General features: G+C 36.6%; 1 protein-coding gene across 2 annotated transcripts in view; it reads right to left on the reverse strand.

The window, feature by feature from the left end:
• Window positions 1-13743, reverse strand: part of LOC106090756 (clavesin-1) — a 32456-nt gene extending 18713 nt beyond the window's left edge. The window contains exon 1 of one of the 2 annotated variants that reach the window (XM_059360683.1): window positions 13693-13743. Coding sequence is in view for 1 of the 2 variants with exons in the window: in XM_013257050.2 (XP_013112504.2) it covers window position 13271 (1 nt within the window). In the remaining variant the exon portion in view is untranslated. Of the gene's footprint in view, window positions 1-13270; window positions 13654-13692 lie in introns of those variants that run through there. The other variant, XM_013257050.2, reaches the window with a different exon arrangement.
• Between the last annotated feature and the right edge of the window lie 6490 nt (window positions 13744-20233).

Genomic DNA, 20233 nt, shown 5'->3' on the forward strand with positions numbered 1-20233 from the left:
CCACGTGGGTTCTCTGAAAAATTTCGTCTGTCGGGTAGAGGTGCCCTATAGATTTGTTGTTGATGTCGCAGCAGTGTTTTGTGCACTGAGGCGGCAACCCTTGGCCGATAAAGGACCCCATTGGTAGTAGAACCGATTGCCATGGTATTGCTATAGATTTTTCGAAATGTGGGACGCATAGATATTTGAAATCTTCTTTCTCTTATATTGCAGGGGACCAAATAGCATTTAACGGAAAGTGATTAAGCAAAATATTTAAAAATGTTTTAAGATTCAATTCAAAAAAAATAATTGAATCAATTAATTTTTAATTGAAGATTACAAAATTTTCAAAACGATTGTGATTGGAAATTTGTTAGATTCAATTAAAAAATTAATGGAATCAATTAATTTTTTAATTAAAAATGACAAAAATAACAATCACGGCTTTTATTAAAAAAATTGTATTAATTTAAAAAATAATTGAATCAATCAAGTTTTTAATTAAAAATGATTTTATTTTCAATTGAATGTTTTAATTGAAAATTTGTTTCCAATTTGTTTTTCTGTTAAGCTATCCATATAGTAAAACCAACTCAACCTTTTTGCCTTTTGTTTTTCCTCCGATTTGACATCGTAATCATTTGAAGGACCCAATTCCGATTAGACTAAGAGTTTAATCTTCTGTTTATGACCAAAAAGTCAAAAGTACTTGAAGATATGATACATGCATGAAATATATTAACCCTTTTATCAAATTTATCTTTAACCTTAATTTGGCTTCATTGAAGGTTTAATAAAAAAAAACTACCATAACTACTTACTTTGATTAAGATAAGCAAAAATTAAAACATTTGTCTAAAGATGAAAATGGAAATTCACTAAATATGCTTCCTATCCAGCTGCGTAACAAATTCAAGGTCTCGACAGCAGACTGAGAAAAAAAAGAGGAATAATTAAAAAACTAATTGCGTGGCTATGGCATATCGAAACCAACAACCTGTGCTGGAGAATAGAGGGTCCAAAACTAAATACAATTGTCTTACTGGCTGTTGTCAACTTATTTTGAATGCCTTATAAACTTTTTGTTTGTGTTTTTTTCTAGGTAACTTAACCCTGAAACTGGGATGAGCTATACATATTTAATGAATTGGACTAGGGTATGAAGAAGGGTGTTGAAAGCAGCCAGAGGGGTGCAGCAATAACAATGACCAAGAGTAGTTATTGTCAAGAAAAACGCGTATTACAAAAATCTGGCCTAACAGACATCAGGCCACCAGAGGTGAGCAGGCAGGGCATTGAAGCCTCAATTGAAATTTCGATTTTCAAATGATCGTTTATTTTATGAGCTAATCTAAACTAAAGCGAACTCGTAGCGTCTTTACACTTGATTTGATTGAGTGAGTGTCTGATTGAATTTGAGTTTAATTTGATGTTTTGCATTGTTTGTTTGCAGTGTAATGTAAATTTTAACAAGTATTTACTGACATTTGTAAAGTGTTGTTGGGGCTGGTATTAGAGCCTCTATTAAATGGTGTTATGGACGTGTTTTAATTTTGAATGTTTTGAATCCATTACGTATAGCAGACCCAAACATGAGGGGACATTAATTTTAACACATTTAACCTACAAAAGAACCATGATGAGATTTTTGCTATTTTATGGCATATCCGCATTAAAATTTATGAGGTTCTCTTAGAAAACTTTTTTACCGCTTAAAACTGAGAACTATTATAAAACTGCGAAGTTAAAGCTGTAGTTTTTTGTTTTGTTTTTTTTTCTGTCTATTTACTTTTCTTATTTTATTACTAAGGCAATTTGTTGGGAAAAAAAATAAACACAAAATTTGTTTAACGATATAATTTTGTAAATAAACCAACAACATGGGGACAGTTTCAATATTTGGTGTTTTTAAATTTTTTGTAAATAATGATTCATAAATCAAAAGTTTTTTTCATATTTTGTTTCAATATTTACTGAGTTAATACTGTCAAGTGACGATTTCCGAAAAACATTCAAACAGGATATTTAAAAATTAGCTATAAATGTTAATTGACAAAAAAAATAATGTGGGCGGTTTGTATAATGAGAAATAATCTATGGAAATACACTGTTGTTCCACAGTGGGGAAAATCTTAGATAAAATAAAGTGTAAAAGCGCTTATTTTCCAAACTACTTAAAGAATGTGGCAGGAGATCTTAACAGAAGTTGGAGTGGTGCTCCAGTATTTAACATCAATTGGGAATGTAGGAAAGTCAGAACCAAAAATTATGTACAACATTTTAGTCAAATTCGATGATGATTACTCCTTTTAGAAGATGTCAAATCAGGATATTGCTTTATATGGAAGCTTAATGTAGGTTAGGTTATGTTAGGTTTAGGTGCCAGTCTGCTATCAGACTCACTTAGACGCATTGATCCATTGTGATACCACAGCAACAGTAGAATGCACATCGCCCTAAAAAGCCCAACTCACATTCACTAAATCAGACAAGTTATCGAAGAAATGAGAACCTAAAGTGTAAGTCCTTCTCTCTCTTCTTAGTGCGGAATACACACACAAAAGGCGTTCTAAAGGGTGATTTTTTTGAGGTTAGGATTTTCATGCATTAGTATTTGACAGATCACGTGGGATTTCAGACATGGTGTTAAAGAGAAAGATGCTCAGTATGCTTTGACATTTCATCATGAATAGACTTACTAACGAGCAACGCTTGCAAATCATTGAATTTTATTACCAAAATCAGTGTTCGGTTCGAAATGTGTTCATTCACCGTAACGTTGCGTCCAACAGCATCTTTGAAAAAATACGGTCCAATGATTCCACCAGCGTACAAACCACACCAAACAGTGCATTTTTCGGGATGCATGGGCAGTTCTTGAACGGCTTCTGGTTGCTCTTCACTCCAAATGCGGCAATTTTGCTTATTTACGTAGCGATTCAACCAGAAATGAGCCTCATCGCTGAACAAAATTTGTCAAAATTTGAACACATTTCGAACCGAACACTGATTTTGGTAATAAAATTCAATGATTTGCAAGCGTTGCTCGTTAGTAAGTCTATTCATGATGAAATGTCAAAGCATACTGAGCATCTTTCTCTTTGACACCATGTCTGAAATCCCACGTGATCTGTCAAATACTAATGCATGAAAATCCTAACCTCAAAAAAATCACCCTTTATAGTCTCTTCTTCTTCTTCGATGTCCTCACAGCTTCTGCAAAAGTCGTTGCTGGCAACCTTCAGTCTTTCAGCATGTTTTCCAATTAGACAGACAGTGACCTAGCATGACGGACACAATGACTGAGACGTCTGTTCTAGCCAGTGACAGCAAAGCGGTACCCCTCTTCAAGTTTAGATTTGGCCACATGGTTTTGGCATGCTTTCAGAAATACGTTCTTCAGGGATTTACTGGCTGCCTGGCTGTCTGAGAAGATATTTATGCCAATCGCCGTTATATTGGGTTGCCCAAAAAGTAATTGCGGATTTTTCATATAATCGGCGTTGACAAATTTTTTCAACGGCTTGTGACTCTGTAATTGCATTCTTTCTTCTGTCAGTTATCAGCTTTTACTTTTAGCTTGCTTTAGAAAAAAAGTGCGCGAAATTTTGTTTACATTTGTTTGTTTGGCGTCAATTTTAATATGGAGCCCACAAAGAAGCATTTTCGTCATATTTTACTTTATTATTTCCGTAAAGGAAAAAACGCGGAGCAAGTTGCTAAAAAGTTACGAGATGTGTATGGTGATAAAGCCTTAAAAGGAACACAGTGTCAAAATTGGTTTCGCAAATTTCGTTCTGGAGATTTTTCACTTAAAGATGAGCCACGTTCAGGTCGGCCAAATGAAGTTGATGATGACCAAATCAAAGCATTAATCGAATTGAATCGTCACGTAACTGAGCGTGAGATAGGAGAGAAGTTAAATATACCAAAATCAACCGTTCATTATCACATAAAAAGTCTTGGACTGGTGAAAAAGCTTGATATTTGGGTACCACATGTATTGAAAGAAATTCATTTAACAAACCGAATCAACGCTTGTGATATGCATCTTAAACGCAATGAATTCGATCCGTTTTCAAAACGAATCATAACTGGAGATGAAAAATGGATTGTTTACAACAACGTTAGTCGAAAACGATCAAGGTCCAAGCATGGTGAACCAGCTCAAACCACTTCAAAGGCTGATATCCACCAAAAGAAGGTTATGCTGTCTGTTTGGTGGGATTGAAAGGGTGTGGTATATTTTGAGCTGCTTCCAAGGAACCAAACGATTAATTCGGATGTTTACTGTCAACAATTGTACAAATTGAATACAGCCATCAAGGAGAAGCGACCAGAATTGGTCAATCGTAAAGGTGTCATATTCCACCAGGACAACGCTAGACCGCACACATCTTTGATCACTCGCCAAAAACTGAGTGAGCTTGGCTGGGAACTTTTGATGCATCCACCATATAGCCCTGACCTTGCACCATCAGACTACCATTTATTTCGATCTTTGCAGAACTCCTTAAATGGTAAAACTTTCGGCAATGATGAGGCTATAAAATCGCACTTGGTTCAGTTTTTTGCAGATAAAGGCCAGAAGTTCTATGAGCGTGGAATACTAAATTTGCCAGGAAGATGGCAAAAGGTTATCGAACAATATGGCAATTACATATTTGATTAAAGTTCATTCTAAGTTTTATTAAAAATGCATTTACTTTCTTTTAAAAAATCCGCAATTACTTTTTGGGCAACCCATTGCAATGGTCTCAGCTTGATACACATTGTAGTAGTCGGGTTACCTATTCGATATGATAGGTCTAGAGTACACCGCAAAGCCCATCTTCTCGTCTAGTTTGGAACCATCCGTATAGAAGTCTATATAACTTCTATTACCAGGGCAGTGGTTGCAGCAATTTGTCTAGCCACAATGTCCAGAGGCATTAGATGTAGCATTAAATTCAGTGCATCAGATGGTGTCGTCCTCAGTGCAGCTGTGATGCACAAACAAGCCATCCTTTGGTTCCGGTTAAGTATTGAGCAGTAGGTGGACTTTTGAAGCGCCGTCCACCAGAACACAACACCATATAGCATTATAGGTCTGACAACTGCAGTATATACCCAATGCATGACACGCGGTCTAAACCCCTAATTTTTGCCAATGGCTCTCTTGCAGGTGTATACGGCAAGAGTTGCATTTCTTTCCCTTTCCAAAATGTTGAATTTGAAGTTCAATTTGTTGTCCAGCAAAACACCCAGATATTTTGCGCTTTCTGCCACTGTAGGCAACTTGTATCTCCTGCTGAAAAGAACTACTTCTGTCTTGCACGGATTTTTACCTACACCACTTTCGGTAGCCCACTTCGCTGCTGCACGTAGAGCTTCCTGAAGTATATCTCTGAGAGTGCTGGGAAACTTTCCCCTAACCGCAGGGGTCACGTCATCAGCATAAGCGACAACTTTTACGTCTTTTTCTTCCAGAGACAATTATATATTGTTAATGGCTATATTCCAAAGTAGAGAAGACAGTACACCTCCTTACGGGGTTCCTCTGCTGACCCATCTTTTTAGATCCACAGATCCCTAGTCTGCCGTAATGCATCTTATTAATAAATTTTCTTACGGTAGAGCTGATGCCTAGAAGTTCCAACTCCTTCATAATTGACATTGGTTTTTCATTATTGAAAGCACCTTCAATGTCAAGAAATGCTACCATTGTATATTCCTTGACAGCGAGAGAATCCTCTATGTTGCCAACTAGGTCGTGAAGGGCTGTTTCAGTGGATTTGCCTTTACTATATGTATGCTGCGACAGGTGATCTCCAGGAATCTTTGCCCTAAGATATGTTGTTTCCATCAACCTCTCAAGAGTCTTCAACATAAAGGATGACAGATTAATAGGACGATCCTTCTTTCGCCTTCGTCTGGTAGGGGTTTCCTGCTTTCCGAATGAAAATAAACATCGTGTCCCTCCATCCGACAGGTATATATTAGCAGAATATATCTCCCTAAGCCAAGGAACCAGTCTATCAGACACAGCTTGCAATTCAACCTGTGATACATCATCCGGGCCTGGCGACTTCAAGGAGAAGAAACACAAAACAACACAATTTCCCTAATAACCTCCGACGAATGCATACCGGTGACAACTTCTTCTGGCGCTACGTTGTCCGTTGGAGAATTTTCCGGGAAATTTGTATCAACGAGTAGTTCTAATGTTTCCTCAATAGACTAGCTAAATGTAAGCCCTACTCGAGATAGACCAGTGTCGGGCAAATACACACACACACACAAATTTGTATACGTGCATAAGAATATAAGCCCATGGGCTTAGGAATATTACCCACACTACCACATGTGCCCGACACTGATCTAGACCAATCAAATGAAGATAGCATCCCTTCAACAGACAGACGGACTGTGTGCCATATGTAAAGGTACACTGTGTATCACAATAAACTCACGGTTTGAATTTTTGTTAGAAAATAATTTTTAGCAACTTTTTTTCGAATATATTGTCATAAAGTTCTTCGTTTGAAATAATGATACGCAAAAGTGTTAATTGTGAATATTCAACGCGAGAGTACGTTGAAATCTCATTCTATAATTAGTTATTAGCAAAATAATAATTTTTTTAAATTTTATAATTTTTTATAGCTTCTCCAGCGACACACTGTCATAATTCATTATCATTATAACCCAAAATTAGTACGTAAGAATGATGAGTTTAAACATGTGTTTAGTTATACAAATCAAAGTTAAATTCATGTATTTAACAACATCCCAAGCAACCAAAGAACAAAGGCTACAGACTTAAACGCAAATTAAAATTTCTCTTATATTTCTAGGCAATTAGCAGCAAAATATTTCAATATCGTCATCTTCAGGAGGAGTATCAGCGGAGTACTGTAGCGCAGAGGTAAACATGACGCTGAACACCTGTATTCGAATTAGTAGCAAAAGATTTAAACACTGTGATATTCGCAAGGAGTATCAGCGGAGTACCGTAGCGCGGAGGTGAGAATGTCCGTCTATGATGCTGAACACCTGGGTTCGAATCCTGGCGAGAACTTCATAAAAAATGTTCAGCGCCGATTATTCACTCCTAATGCTAGCGACATTTGTGAGATACTGTACCGTCTGGTACGGCAGCCATGTACAAAATTTCTCCACAAAGAGGTCTCGCACTCCGGCATGCCGTTCGGACTCGGCTATAAAAATAGGGTCCCTAATTACTAAGTTTAAACTTGAATCGGGCAGCACTTATTGATATGTGAGAAGTTTGCCCCTGTTCCTTAATGAAAAGTTCGGGCAAATTTTTAATTTTTGACATTCGGAAGGTATTTTGTTGTACGAATTTCTAAAAATCAGCCTAATTTGTCATTTCCAACGTTAATTTCAATGAACATTTTAAATAATATTGTTTAAAATAAGTTTAATAAAAACTTTCTCGATTTTGGAGGCTGCAAAACAATTTTTTAACAGCAAACAAATCATATTTTTAGGGGTATGAACGAGTTTCAAAGTTAAAATTTGACTAAATTTGTCCATCAGACTCTTGCGTCCGTTTGTTATGTAATACATACAATACAACGCTAGCAAATTCAACTTTTTGTTACAAGTACGCAAGCGCGCAAGCACGAGGAGCTCTATGGTATGTAACACCAACAATCATCTAACTATCGAACCGAGGCGCGAAAATTCATTCGTATTGTCGCAGCAAATGTTCGCAACCGTTCAAGCACAAAGGCCGAAACAGAATAAGGGCGTTGAGCTTTGTTTTTTGAGCGTCACGTTAGAAAAATGCAACTCTGCACACAAATCCCACAAAATCAACGCGTAAAAGTTAAAAAATTTCAACTTTGAAGCTTGCAAGCGAGCGTCATTCCGTGCTGCCACCCGTAAGTAGTGTTTTCAGTCGCCAAAGCTTAAAAATTGTTTAACTTTTGCGAGTTGAATTTTTCACATTTGTTTGCAGATTTGCATTTTTCAACGCAACGCTTCTCAATGGGCTCATTCTGTTTTGGGCCTTAAGAGAAACGTGATCCGATACTGCACGGAAATTTTACTTGGAAAAGCTGAAAGCGCAACAGATGACAACGACATCCTCCACTCGACAGACCCAGTTGCTTGATGGATGCACTCTTGTCCCCACAATATAGATATCAAGAGTCTCCCCCAGGATTCACTGAATAAGGTTAAGCCAAGCGATCAGCCGATATACTTTTTTTTTTAATATTTGGCAGTACTTGGCATTGAGGATGTCAACTTGTTCTCTTTTTACATTCATTCTTTGTTTACGTTTTCTCCTATATGATGACATTTTCAATCGTCAGATTTGACATCCTTAATGATGTTTATGGGGCCTATCCACTTTGTGTTTTTGCATGTGACCTAACCTTCTATTAGTGAATCCTGGTCTCCCCCAAGAAACCCATGTTACGACTATGATGTTGTTAAGATGTTGGTGAAACCAAGAATGCGGCATACAGAGTAACCCTGCAGCATTAGTTACGCCCAAGACAGATTAGTGATGTCGACAGAAAAAGAGAAATATCTATTTCACAAAAAGAAAAGAGAATTGGAAAGATTAGAGTCTAAAAGACAAAACAGAATGAGAGCGTAGAGTTTTGGTTTTAAGCGTTGCTCTTAAGAAATGCAACTCTGCAAACAAATGTCAATAAAGCAACGCGCTAAAGCTAAACAATAGTAACCCAGCTGTAAATCAGCGAGCCAGCACCAGCCAATGGGTTACCGGCTCCACAATTTGAGGCCGAAGGGTATACTCTGATAAGGCATGTACATCACCTCATCTGGCTATAAGAACATACCCCAGGATTCGAAACTCATTATACTATGACGCGTACACAAGAAAAGAGACAAGACAGCATGTGTCAGCTTAGGGTGATTAGTTCGTTTTTTGAAAACCGGGTTTTTGGGTTCTAAAGCTTAATATACCAATCGGTTTCTTGTAAATTACCATTTTTCGGTTTTTTAATAAATCGGTTTCTTGCCACAATTAACCGAGTTCTTACTAATGGTTCATTTCTAAGCTTATTTTGTCATAATAATCACATTTTTTTATTGAAATTTTGTCTTTTGAAAATATTTCCTTGGGTTTTGAACTATACAGTAACTATTAAAAAAGTTTTTTGAAATTCTGTCTTTAGGCAAAATTCCATCAATATTTTGTCTATAAGGAAATTTTTATAGAATTTGTATCTTCATAGAAAATGTAATAAAAATTTTTACTTTTAATGAAGTTTTCATCAAAACTTTCTCTTAAAAAATGTTATCGAATTGTTTTCCTATTGACAAGATTCCAAAAAAAATTTTTATTGCGATTCCAGTTCAGGATATTGTCCGGCTATAGACCATTTGGTTCAATTCTTTCTATCCAAAGAAAAGCTCAGCAAAGACCTTTTAAAAGTAAGGCAAACTGTGTGATGTTGCTAAAACCCGGCACGGGATAGCTGGCAGCACCACACTGGCTGGAATATTGAGGTCTGATCTGTGTGGTGTTCATTGTTGTCACGTGAAGCTAAGTTGCGAGCGGCCGCGTCCTCAGGTTGCGGAAGTAGCTGCAACGGCATTCGCGGATAATCAGCGGTATCGAGCGGAGAGTCTCAGTGAGAGGTCTGGCAGCAACGGCTCTTGCACAAATACTGAGTGCCTATTATGCTCATATGACAAGGCAAGTTATTAGAGCCTTTAAATAACCAATGGCCACCCTGTTCCCGCGGCGATCGGTCCTTTGGACCGGAACGAGCTTGGTCACCTACAAGGGGCTTGAAAAGTATCGCCACCTCCACATTGATATGTGGCTATAACAACTACAACAACATGTTGCTAAAAAACATTTGACCGGTTATCCGTATAGCGATTTCTGATTCGCCATAAATCTTCAACAGCGGGCTTCGTGAAATAGATCATAGGGCTTTACATACCAATCCAATTAGAGTAGGTTGTAAAGCACACATCTGAATTTGAACAGGGCTCTTAAAGACGACTTGCTCTACACTAAGGTTTATGGCGAATCAGAAATCTCAATGCGGGGTTTAAAAAAAAACAGTTTATCGATCACCCTATGTTAGCTATAGAGGAATAAGTCTCCCTCCCAACGCATACAAGATACTTTCGAGCGTTGTGAAGGACTAACATCTAAGGTCAATGAGACATTTGGACTTTATCAATGCGACTTTAGCTTTGGTAAAATCATCACAGACCAGATATTCCTAATGCAGAAAAAACTGTGGAGAAGACAATCGATCTACAATTACCGTTTATTTTTGCCAACTCAGCCAATTTCCTCTCCGAATAGGTTAAACCTAAACGAAGTTTCAGACAGGGAGACAGTTTATCGTGTATTCTCTTTTATAACTTGGTGGAGACGATTATTAGAGATGCAGGTTTGATGAGGAATGGCATTTCATTCATAAAAGAACACATGTTGCTCACCTATGCCTATGACATCCCTATAAAGGATCGTTCAACGAAATCAATGAATGCAGCGTTTGAAAAGATCGAAAACAGGTAAAAAGGCATCAAAAAAAGGCAAAGGCCGCTCCGACCTTGGAATACCCAGCACCATAATCCGGTGAAAAATGTATAGTTTATGACCCCTTAGCAGCTATATCGAAACATGGTTCGATTTGGACCAAATTCCTCATTGCACAATTTCATAGAACAAAATATTGGTCTTTTTGGCAGCTGTATCCAAATATTGACCGATCAGAACCATAACGACACGGATGTCGAGAAGCCCAACATAAGCCACTGTGTCAAATTTTAGAGAAATCGGATTTTAAATGCACCTTCAATGGGGCCAAGACTTTAAATCGATAGATCGGTCTATATAGCAGCTATATCCAAATCTAGACCGATCTGGGCCAAATTGCAGAAAGTTGTCCAAGGGCCTAACGCAGCTCACTGTCCCAAATTTCGACGACATGGGACAATAAATGCGCCTTTTAATGGCCCAAACCCTTAAATCGAGAGGGGCCCTGGGCCTCATTGCAGAAAGATGTCGAAGAGCCTAACACAGCTCACTGTCTCAAATTTCGGCAAATCGGACAAAAAATGCGCATATTATGGGCCCAAGACCATAAATCGAGAGATCCATCTATATAACAGCTATATTTAAATCTCGACCAATCGGGGCCAAATTGAAGATGAAAAATCGGATAATAAATGTAGCTTTTATGGTCCTAAAACCCTAAATCGGCGGATCGGCGTATATTGGGACTATATAAAGATATAGTCCTATGTAGCCCATCTTCGAACTTAACCAGCCTATGGACAAAAAAAATCAGAGCTCAATTCTGTACTTTTAAAGACTGTAGAGTGATTTCAAGAGAGAGATAGACAGACGGACGGATGGATAGCTATATGAGGTTATGCATCGATTTCGACCATATTCGGCACAATCATTGGAAGTCCTAACAGAACAAATGCTAAGTTTCAAATCGATTTAAATTTGCAGCTTCTAGCGGCTCTCGAAGTCAAATCCGGGGATTGGGACTATATCAGTTTATGGGCCGTTTCGGATCAAACTCGGCACTATCGTGTGTTTCCTGTCAAATGTTGTCCATATCGGACCATATTTGGATATAGCTGCCATATAGGAAGTTCACCCGAGAAAGAGTATTTAGCCTATAAAAGGGGCATTTGTCATCTGATTTAAATGAGATTTGGCTTAGTGAGTTTTTGTAGACCTCTTCATCATTTTGTTGAATATTGTTCAGATCAGACCATATTTGGATATAGCTGCCATATAAACCGATCTCCCAATATAGAGTGTTGAGCCCATAAGAGAAGTATTGTTCAAGTAATTTCGATGGAATTTGGCACAGTGAGTTTTGGTGGACCTCTTTTGTTGAATTTAGATATTTTGACCGATTACCCACGCATTACGAATTTACCCGGTAGAGTACCATCTCTACCTATTTGTCATACCCAAAGTACTGCATCAATAAGAATTAAATAAAAATTTGCCCATAAACATTCTATTAAGGAAAAGGGGCACAATTCTCATATATCAATGAGTGCTGTAGGATTCAAGCATAAGCCTAATGATAAGGGACCTCCTTCTTATAGACGAGTCCCAACGGTGAGCCATTGAAGACATTTGTGATGTGCACTGAGGTTCACTGTTGGGACTCACCGTCTATAAAAAGAACCACCGCTGAAATTTTTTCTGGTATTCTGGACAGGTTTCGATCCCAGACGTTCAGGAAATTCGCGGCCAAGCTAACCTCTGAGCTACGATAGCCTCCTTAAATGTGCAAAATTTCGACCTGCTAGCTTTACACTTTCGACCGCTATCGTGATTTCGCTAGAAGGAGGGATGGAAGGACTGACAAGGCTAGATCTAGACTTAGAATGTCAAGACCATCAGGAATATGGGTTCGCAGTTCAATATCTCGAGGTGTTACAAGCGGAACCCCATCATATGGTGGTGCGTATAAAAATATGGTTTTTGTAAAATTCATGAAAATTTTCTATATAAATATTTTTCTGAAAAGACTTTTTTATAAAAATAACCTCCATGGTTATTCTTTTCAAAATTTTCAGTTTTCAATAAAAATTTTTAAAAATCTTTTTTTTTATAAAATCTCTTCAAATTTCAAAATAATCCAGACTTCCTTAATATGCCATTCAATTGCATCATAATCACTTCACAATCACATTACTTACAACTTAACGCACAATAATGACAACGACCTGATATATGAGATAAGAAGTGGAGCATAAAAATTGTGGGCGGTTTAACAACTCTTGGCTTCATTTTCTACCCAAATCAGTCAGCAACAGAGTTTTTCAAAGCTTCCCCACCAGGGTACCAAATCAACTCCAGAGTGTATGGAGCTAGGTTATGATATAACCAAACAAGTTAAGTGGAATCAATTCAAATTTTGTTGTCTCTACGAAAACTACTTGTCTTGCAGAAGCTATGCAAGCTAAGCAAATAATAACAACAACAACAAAAGGCCAAAAGTAGGGGAAGTTGAAGAAATAATGGAAAACTGGCTAAAGATATGGAGATTTCCGGTTAAGAAAAACTGAAAACTAAAGTAAATTGAAGCCTTGCTAGACGGCAACGCTGTTGTCAAATGTGAGTGTAAGTGGCGGTGGCATTTGAGGAAAATTTTTGTAGGAAAGTGAAAGTGAAATGCAAGATGAGAAGGTGATAATCGCCTCTAAGATTATGAAGAAATAAACGGAAGATAAAGGCAAATAAAAATAATATAAAATAAATTAAGAGCACTTTAAGCTTTTAAGACATGTCTTTTAAACTCACTTTTATTATATATTATTTTTCTACGTTTTTCTTGGCTTGAAATGTGTTTTATGCAAGCTCTGGCTTAACAAATTTGATGTCACAAAATGTGTTAATTAATTTTTTTTTTTTATTTTTTGTAAAATAATGGCCTTTAATGTCGATGTCGTTTGTTCTTTAAAACTCTTCCACTTTATTGCTTTGATTTATTATTTGATTGCTATTCACAAATGTTTAGTATTATTTTTTTGTTTTTCAAATTTTATTTTATTCAACACTTTATTTTTTTTTTTTTTTCTTCTTCCTTTGACTTTTATTTATTTTATCGTATTTGTATTTTCCGCTTCACTTTTTCGGGGGCTTGTTAATTTGTTGAGGTTTCTGACCAAACTAAACGAGGTTGGAGCAATGAAAATATATTTAAAAAATTCCCAACACATCACCTAAAATGTCTGCTTGGCTGGCTGGCTGTCTATCCAACTTGGCTGATTGACTTTGGCTCTCCTGACTGTAGCTAAAGTGGCTAAAAACACTCAATACTCAAAATAATTTTTTTTACTCACTCAACCGGCTTAAAAGCTAAAAAACACTCAACATTTTTAACACGCTATGGAAAACGCTGAGCAAAGGAACACATGAGTCTTTGGCTCATATACTCACACTAAGTGTAGCCATGGTTAAGTCAGTTATTATTATTTTTTTTTTTTTAAGTTAACGATTTTTGAGGTTTATTTTTAAATACTCTTTTGATTTGCCTCCTTGATTCTTTATGACGCATTTGCTTGTGTGGTGGAATTTAATTTTGAATTTGACTATTTTCAAATGCCACTACCAAGACCACTTTTTTTTATTATTTGTCTGTCTTTGTCAACAACAGTTCATTAACACTGTCCGTCCAATGTTTAAACCCCAAATTATGGCAGAAATAACAAAAAAAAACAAAAAAACATCACTTGAGGTGTTTTGCCAGACCATGCAGTGCAAATGTTAACGATGTGTAAGGCGAGCATTGAAAGCTAAGAACGAATAACCTTCTAACTTCTAGATATCATACGATTTTGCAAGAAATTTCAAGTATATTATAATTAATGTGTGCATTATTAGCTGTTAAGATTTCGGCACATGCCGAGACGACAACATAAAAGATATGTTAGAACGGGCAAAATCACTCAAAGCAATTAGAAGTGAAAAAACAAAAATGATAACATATTTTAAGATCTTGAACAAGTAAGAGCGTGCTAAGTTCGGCCGAGCCGAATTTTATATACCCTCCACCATGGATCGCATTTGTCTTTTTTATCTCTTTTCAGGCAAACTAAAAATGACGAATAAGAGCTATTATGCGATTGGAGCTACATCAAGTCATAGTCCGATTCGAACCATAAATAAATTGAATGCTGAACATCGTAGAAGTCATTGTCTAATATTTCAATCCATTCCGATAAGAATTACGCCAGCTAGGGGCTCATGAAGCAAAATCGGGAGATCGGTTTATATGGCAGCTGTATCAAGCTATAGATTGATTCAGACCATATTGGACACATATATTGAGTGTCATGGGAGAAACCGTTGTACAAAATTTCAACCAAATCGGATGAGAATTGCGCCCTCCAGCGGCTCAAGAAGTCAAGATCCAAGATCGGCTTATATAGCAGCTATATCAGGTTATTGACCGATTTGAACCATACTTGGCACAGTTGTTGGAAATCATATCAAAACACGTTGTGCAAAATTTCATTCCAATCGGATAAGAATTGCGACCTCCAAAGGCGCAAGAAGTCAAGACCCAATATCGGTTTATATGGCAGCTATATCACAACATGGACCGATTTAAACTATACTTATCGTAGTTATTCGAAGTACTACCAAAACACTACGTGCAAAATTTAAGTTAAATCGGATAAGAATTGCGCTCTCTAGAGGCTCAAGAAGTCAAGACCCAAGATCGGTTTATATCGCAGCTATATCAAAACATGGACCGATGTAAACCATACTTAGCGTAGCTATTGGAAATGCTACCAAAACACTACGTGCAAAGTTTCAATAAAATCGGATAAGAATTGCGCCCTCTAGAGGCTCAAGAAGTCAAGATCCAAGATCGGTCTATATGGCAGCTATATCAAAACATAGACCGACGTAAACCATACTTAGCGTAGCTGTTGGAAGTGCTACCAAAACACGATGTGCAAAGCTTCAATAAAATCGGATAAGAATTGCGCCCTCTAGAGGCTCAAGAAGTCAAGACCCAATATCGGTTTATATGGCAGCTATATCAAAACATGGACCGACGTAAACCATACTTAGCGTAGTTGTTGGAAGTGCTACCAAAACACTATGTGCAAAATTGCACTAAAATCGGATAAGAATTGCGCCCTCTAGAGGCTCAAGAAGTCAAGACCCAATATCGGTTTATATGGCATCTATATCAAAACATGGACCGACGTAAACCATACTTAGCGTAGTTGTTGGAAGTGATACCAAAACACTCGTGCAAAGTTTTAATAAAATCGGATAAGAATTGTGCCCTCTAAAACCTGAAGAAGTCAAGACCCAAGATCGGTTTATATGGCAGCTATATCAAAACATGGACCGATATTGCCCACTTGCAATCCCAACCGACCTACAGTAATAAAAAGTCTTTATGCAAAATTTAAAGCGGCTAGCTTTACTCCTTCGAAAGTTAGCGTGCTTTCGACAGACAGGCGGACAGACGGGCAGACATGGCTAGATCGACAAAAAATGTCATGTCGATCAAGAATATTACTACTTTATGGGGCCTTAGACGAATATTTCGAGGAGTTACAAACAAAGTGACGAAATTAGTATACCCCCATCCTATGGTGGAGAGTATAAAAAATGATAACATATTTTAAAAATTCTAAAAAAGGCAAATTTTGTCTTAAACCAGTAAGGAATGGCAAAAGTCGGGCGGAGCCGACTGCAAAATATCCTACACCTACCCCACAAGTAAAATGTGGGAGCTATATCCAATTCTGAACCAATTTTGAGACCTCGGCGAGCAAAAATGTTCAAACTGTAATAACTACGGTTGACAAATGACAACATTATTGCAATTTAACCAAAATCTGACGAACATATATATGGGAGCTATATCTAATTCTGAACCGATTTCGAGCAAACTTCTCAGATAATGTGGTAGTTATCGAGGAAAGCGTTGTGAAAAATTTGGCAAGATTGGTCATCATTGCATCGCCACCTAAACATGAAACAGTGGCTAACAAAAATCTAAGACACGTCCGTCCGTGTATCCGTTTAAATGACGCTGCAGTCTGTAAAGATAAAGACATTGAGCTGAAAGTTTGCACAGATTCTTTTTTGTTCGAAGATGGACCATATCTTTATGTAGCCTCCATATAGACGGATCTACCGATTTTAGGCCCATAAATACCACATTTATTATCATATTTTGCTGCAATTTGGGATGGTGAGTTGTGTTAAGACACTCGCCAATTTTTTTTTTCAATTTGGTTCAGATCGGTCCAGATTTGGATATAGCTGCCATATAGACCGATCTCTCGATTTAAGGTCTTGGGCCCACAAAAACGCATTTAGTGTCCAATTATGCTGAAATTTGAGACAGTGAGTTGTGTTAGGCCACTCGTCATTTTTTTTTTTCAATTTGGTTGAGATCGGTCCAGATTTGGATATAGCTGCCATATAGCCCGATCTATCAATTTAAAGTCGTGTCACTGTTTTAAATTTCAGCGAAATCGGGTAACAAATAAAGCTTTTATGGGCTTCAGTCCCCTTATCGGGAGATCGGTCTATGTGGCAGATATATCTAAACATAGTCCGATCAGAACCATAATTAAGTTGGATGTTGGGAGGTCTTAACCGACTCACCGTTTCAAATTTTAGCGCAATCGGGCAATAATTAAAGCTTTTGCGGGCTTCAGACCCCTTATCGGCAGATCGGTCTACATGGTTGCTATATCTAAATATAGTCCGATCTGAACCATATTTAGGTCAGATGTCGGGAGGCTTAAAATAACCCACTGTTTCAAATGTCAGCGAAATCGGCTAATAAAAAGAGCTTTTATGGGCTTCAGACTCTTTATCGGGAGATCGGTCTATATGGCAGCTATATCTAAGTATGGACCGATCTAATCCATATATAGATCAGATGTCGGTTGACCTAAAGTAACTCACTGTTGTAAATTTCAGCGAAATCGGGTAATAAATTTAGCTTTTATGGTCTTCAGACCCTTTATCGGGAGATCGGTCTATATGGTAGCTATATCTAAATATAATCCGATCTAAATCATATTTGGGTCAGTTGTCGGTAAGCCTTAATCTACTCACTGTTTCAAACTTGATTTCAAAATCAGATGAAAAATAAAGTTTTTATGGGCATTAGACCCTTTATCGGAAAATCGGTCTATATAGCAGCTATATAGAGGCCACCGTAGCGCAGAAGTTAGCATGTCCGCCTATGATGCTGAACGCCTGGGTTCGAATCCTGGCGAGACCATCAAAAAAAATGTTCAGCATTGGCTTTCCCCTCCTAATGCTGGCAACATTTGTGAGGTAAAATGCCATATAAAACTTCTCTCCAAAGAGGTGAGGCACGCCATTCGGACTCGGCTATAAAAAAAAGGAGGCCCCTTATTATTGAGCTTAAACTTGAATCGGACTGCACTCATTTAAAGGTGAGAAGTTTGCCCCTGGTCCTTAGTGGAATGTTAATGGGCAAAATTCGCAATTTGCCTAGCAGCTATATCCAAATATGGTCCGACTTGGCCCGTTCAAGAACTTAACCAGCGTGCATCATAAAGACGAATCTGTGCTAAATTTCAGCTCAATATCTCAATTTTTGAAGTCTGTAGAGTGATAACAACAGACGGACGGACAGACCGACAGACACACGGACATCGTTAAATCGTCTTAGAATTTTACGACGATCCGAAATATATAAACGTTGTAGGGTCGGAAATTGATATTTCGATGTGTTGCGAACGGATTGACTAAATGAATATACCTCTATCCTACGGTGGTGGGTATAAAAATAGAAGCTTCTTTATAATAATCCCAAACTGAGTTTTCTTTGTTTTATACCCCTTAAGCTTTTTAACTAAGCCTATATTTAGAAATATGTTTACGTGTGACTGGCCACCTAAGTGGGAATGCGTTTCTTTTAATGGCTACTGTTTGAAAGACTGGCAACTTACCTGACCTGTTTCTGATATCAGGGTCAAGCAATCGAAAGATGGCATTTTTTCCATAGACCTTTACAAAAAAAACCCAACGATTATTATTCAAAAGAAATTGTGTTTAAACTTGTTTTGTTGATTTTATTAATAACCATAAACAATATAAATAAAATTAATTGTCTTATTCAAATTGAAAATTGTTTGCTGATGCGACGAACTGATGCGCATTTGCCAATTATAATGCACATTTGAAAAATTTGATCTAAAATGTTCAATTTCTATTTTGGATATCATATATCAACAAATCGCAACCTTCATAATTGATGAATGATGGTGCGAAGGCAAAATTGAAAAATCTTTCCGGCATAACAAAAAAAGGCGTTAGTTAACATTAACGGTATTTCTTTAAATAAAAATTTAAGAAGTAAATAAGCTAAATTGGCCTTTGTTCCGCCAAGTTACTTCATGTACAGTGTATATTTTGTATGTTTGTATTTAAGTAGATATATCCCTCATAGAAACCGTTACCCTACTTTGATTTCTTGGGGCCTTTAGAGCCTTGACGTATGCCTTGCTAGATTAAATTTAATGTGTATATCAGAGAACTGCAAAGACCAAATATTTACCACTCAATAGACACTTATGAAAAAGTAAAAATTTCAAAACCAAAAATTTCAGTGAAATTTTCTCTAAAGACAAAATTTCAGTGAAATTTTCTCTAAAGACAAAATTTCAGTGAAATTTTCTCTAAAGACAAAATTTCAGTGAAATTTTCTCTAAAGACAAAATTTCAGTGAAATTTCCTCTAAAGAAAAAATTTCAGTGAAATTTCCTCTAAAGAAAAAATTTCAGTGAAATTTCCTCTAAAGAAAAAATTTCAGTGAAATTTTCTCTAAAGACAAAATTTCAGTGAAATTTTCTCTAAAGACAAAATTTCAGTGAAATTTTCTCTAAAAACAAAATTTCAGTGAAATTTTCTCTAAAGACAAAATTTCAGTAAAATTTTCTCTAAAGACAAATTTTCAGTGAAATTTTCTCTAAAGACAAATTTTCAGTGAAATTTTCTCTAAAGACAAAATTTCAGTGAAATTTTCTCTAAAGACAAAATTTCAGTAAAATTTTCTCTAAAGAAAAAATTTCAGTGAAATTTCTCTAAAGACAAAATTTCAGTGAAATTTTCTCCAAAGACGAAATATCATTGAATTGCTCTCTAAGGAGTGAAGTGAAATTTTTATTTAAGACAAAATTCACTACAATTTTCTCTTAAAACAAAATTTTAGTGAAATTTTCTTTTAACACAAAATTGCAGTGAAATTTTCTCCAAAGACGAAATTAAAATTTTCTCTTAAAACAAAATTTACGTGAAATTTCTTCTAAAGACAAAATTTCAGTGAAATTTTCTGTAAAGACAAAATTTCAGCGAAATTTTCTCTAAAGAAAAAATTCCAATAAAATATTTTGTCTATAGACAAAACTTGAGTAAGATATTCCCTAGCGAAAACATTTTAGTGAATGTTTTTCTCAAGTTAAAATTTTGGTGTCTTTAGATAGAGAAAGTCAGAAAGTTCTGTGAGATTTGCTCTGAACACAAAATTTCAGTGAAATTTTGTCTGAACACAGTCAAAATTGCAGTGAAGTTTTCTCTAACAAAATATCTAAAGACAAAATGTCAGTGATTTTTTTATACCCACGACTGAAGATTGGAGGTATAATCATTTTGTTATTCCGTTTGCAACACATCGAAATATCCATTTCCGACCGTATATAGTATATATATTCTTGATCAGCGTAAAAATCTAAGACGATCTAGACA

Source organism: Stomoxys calcitrans, chromosome 1 (genome assembly GCF_963082655.1).
Source record: "Stomoxys calcitrans chromosome 1, idStoCalc2.1, whole genome shotgun sequence".
In the NCBI taxonomy this organism is placed as follows: Eukaryota; Metazoa; Arthropoda; class Insecta; order Diptera; family Muscidae; genus Stomoxys; species Stomoxys calcitrans.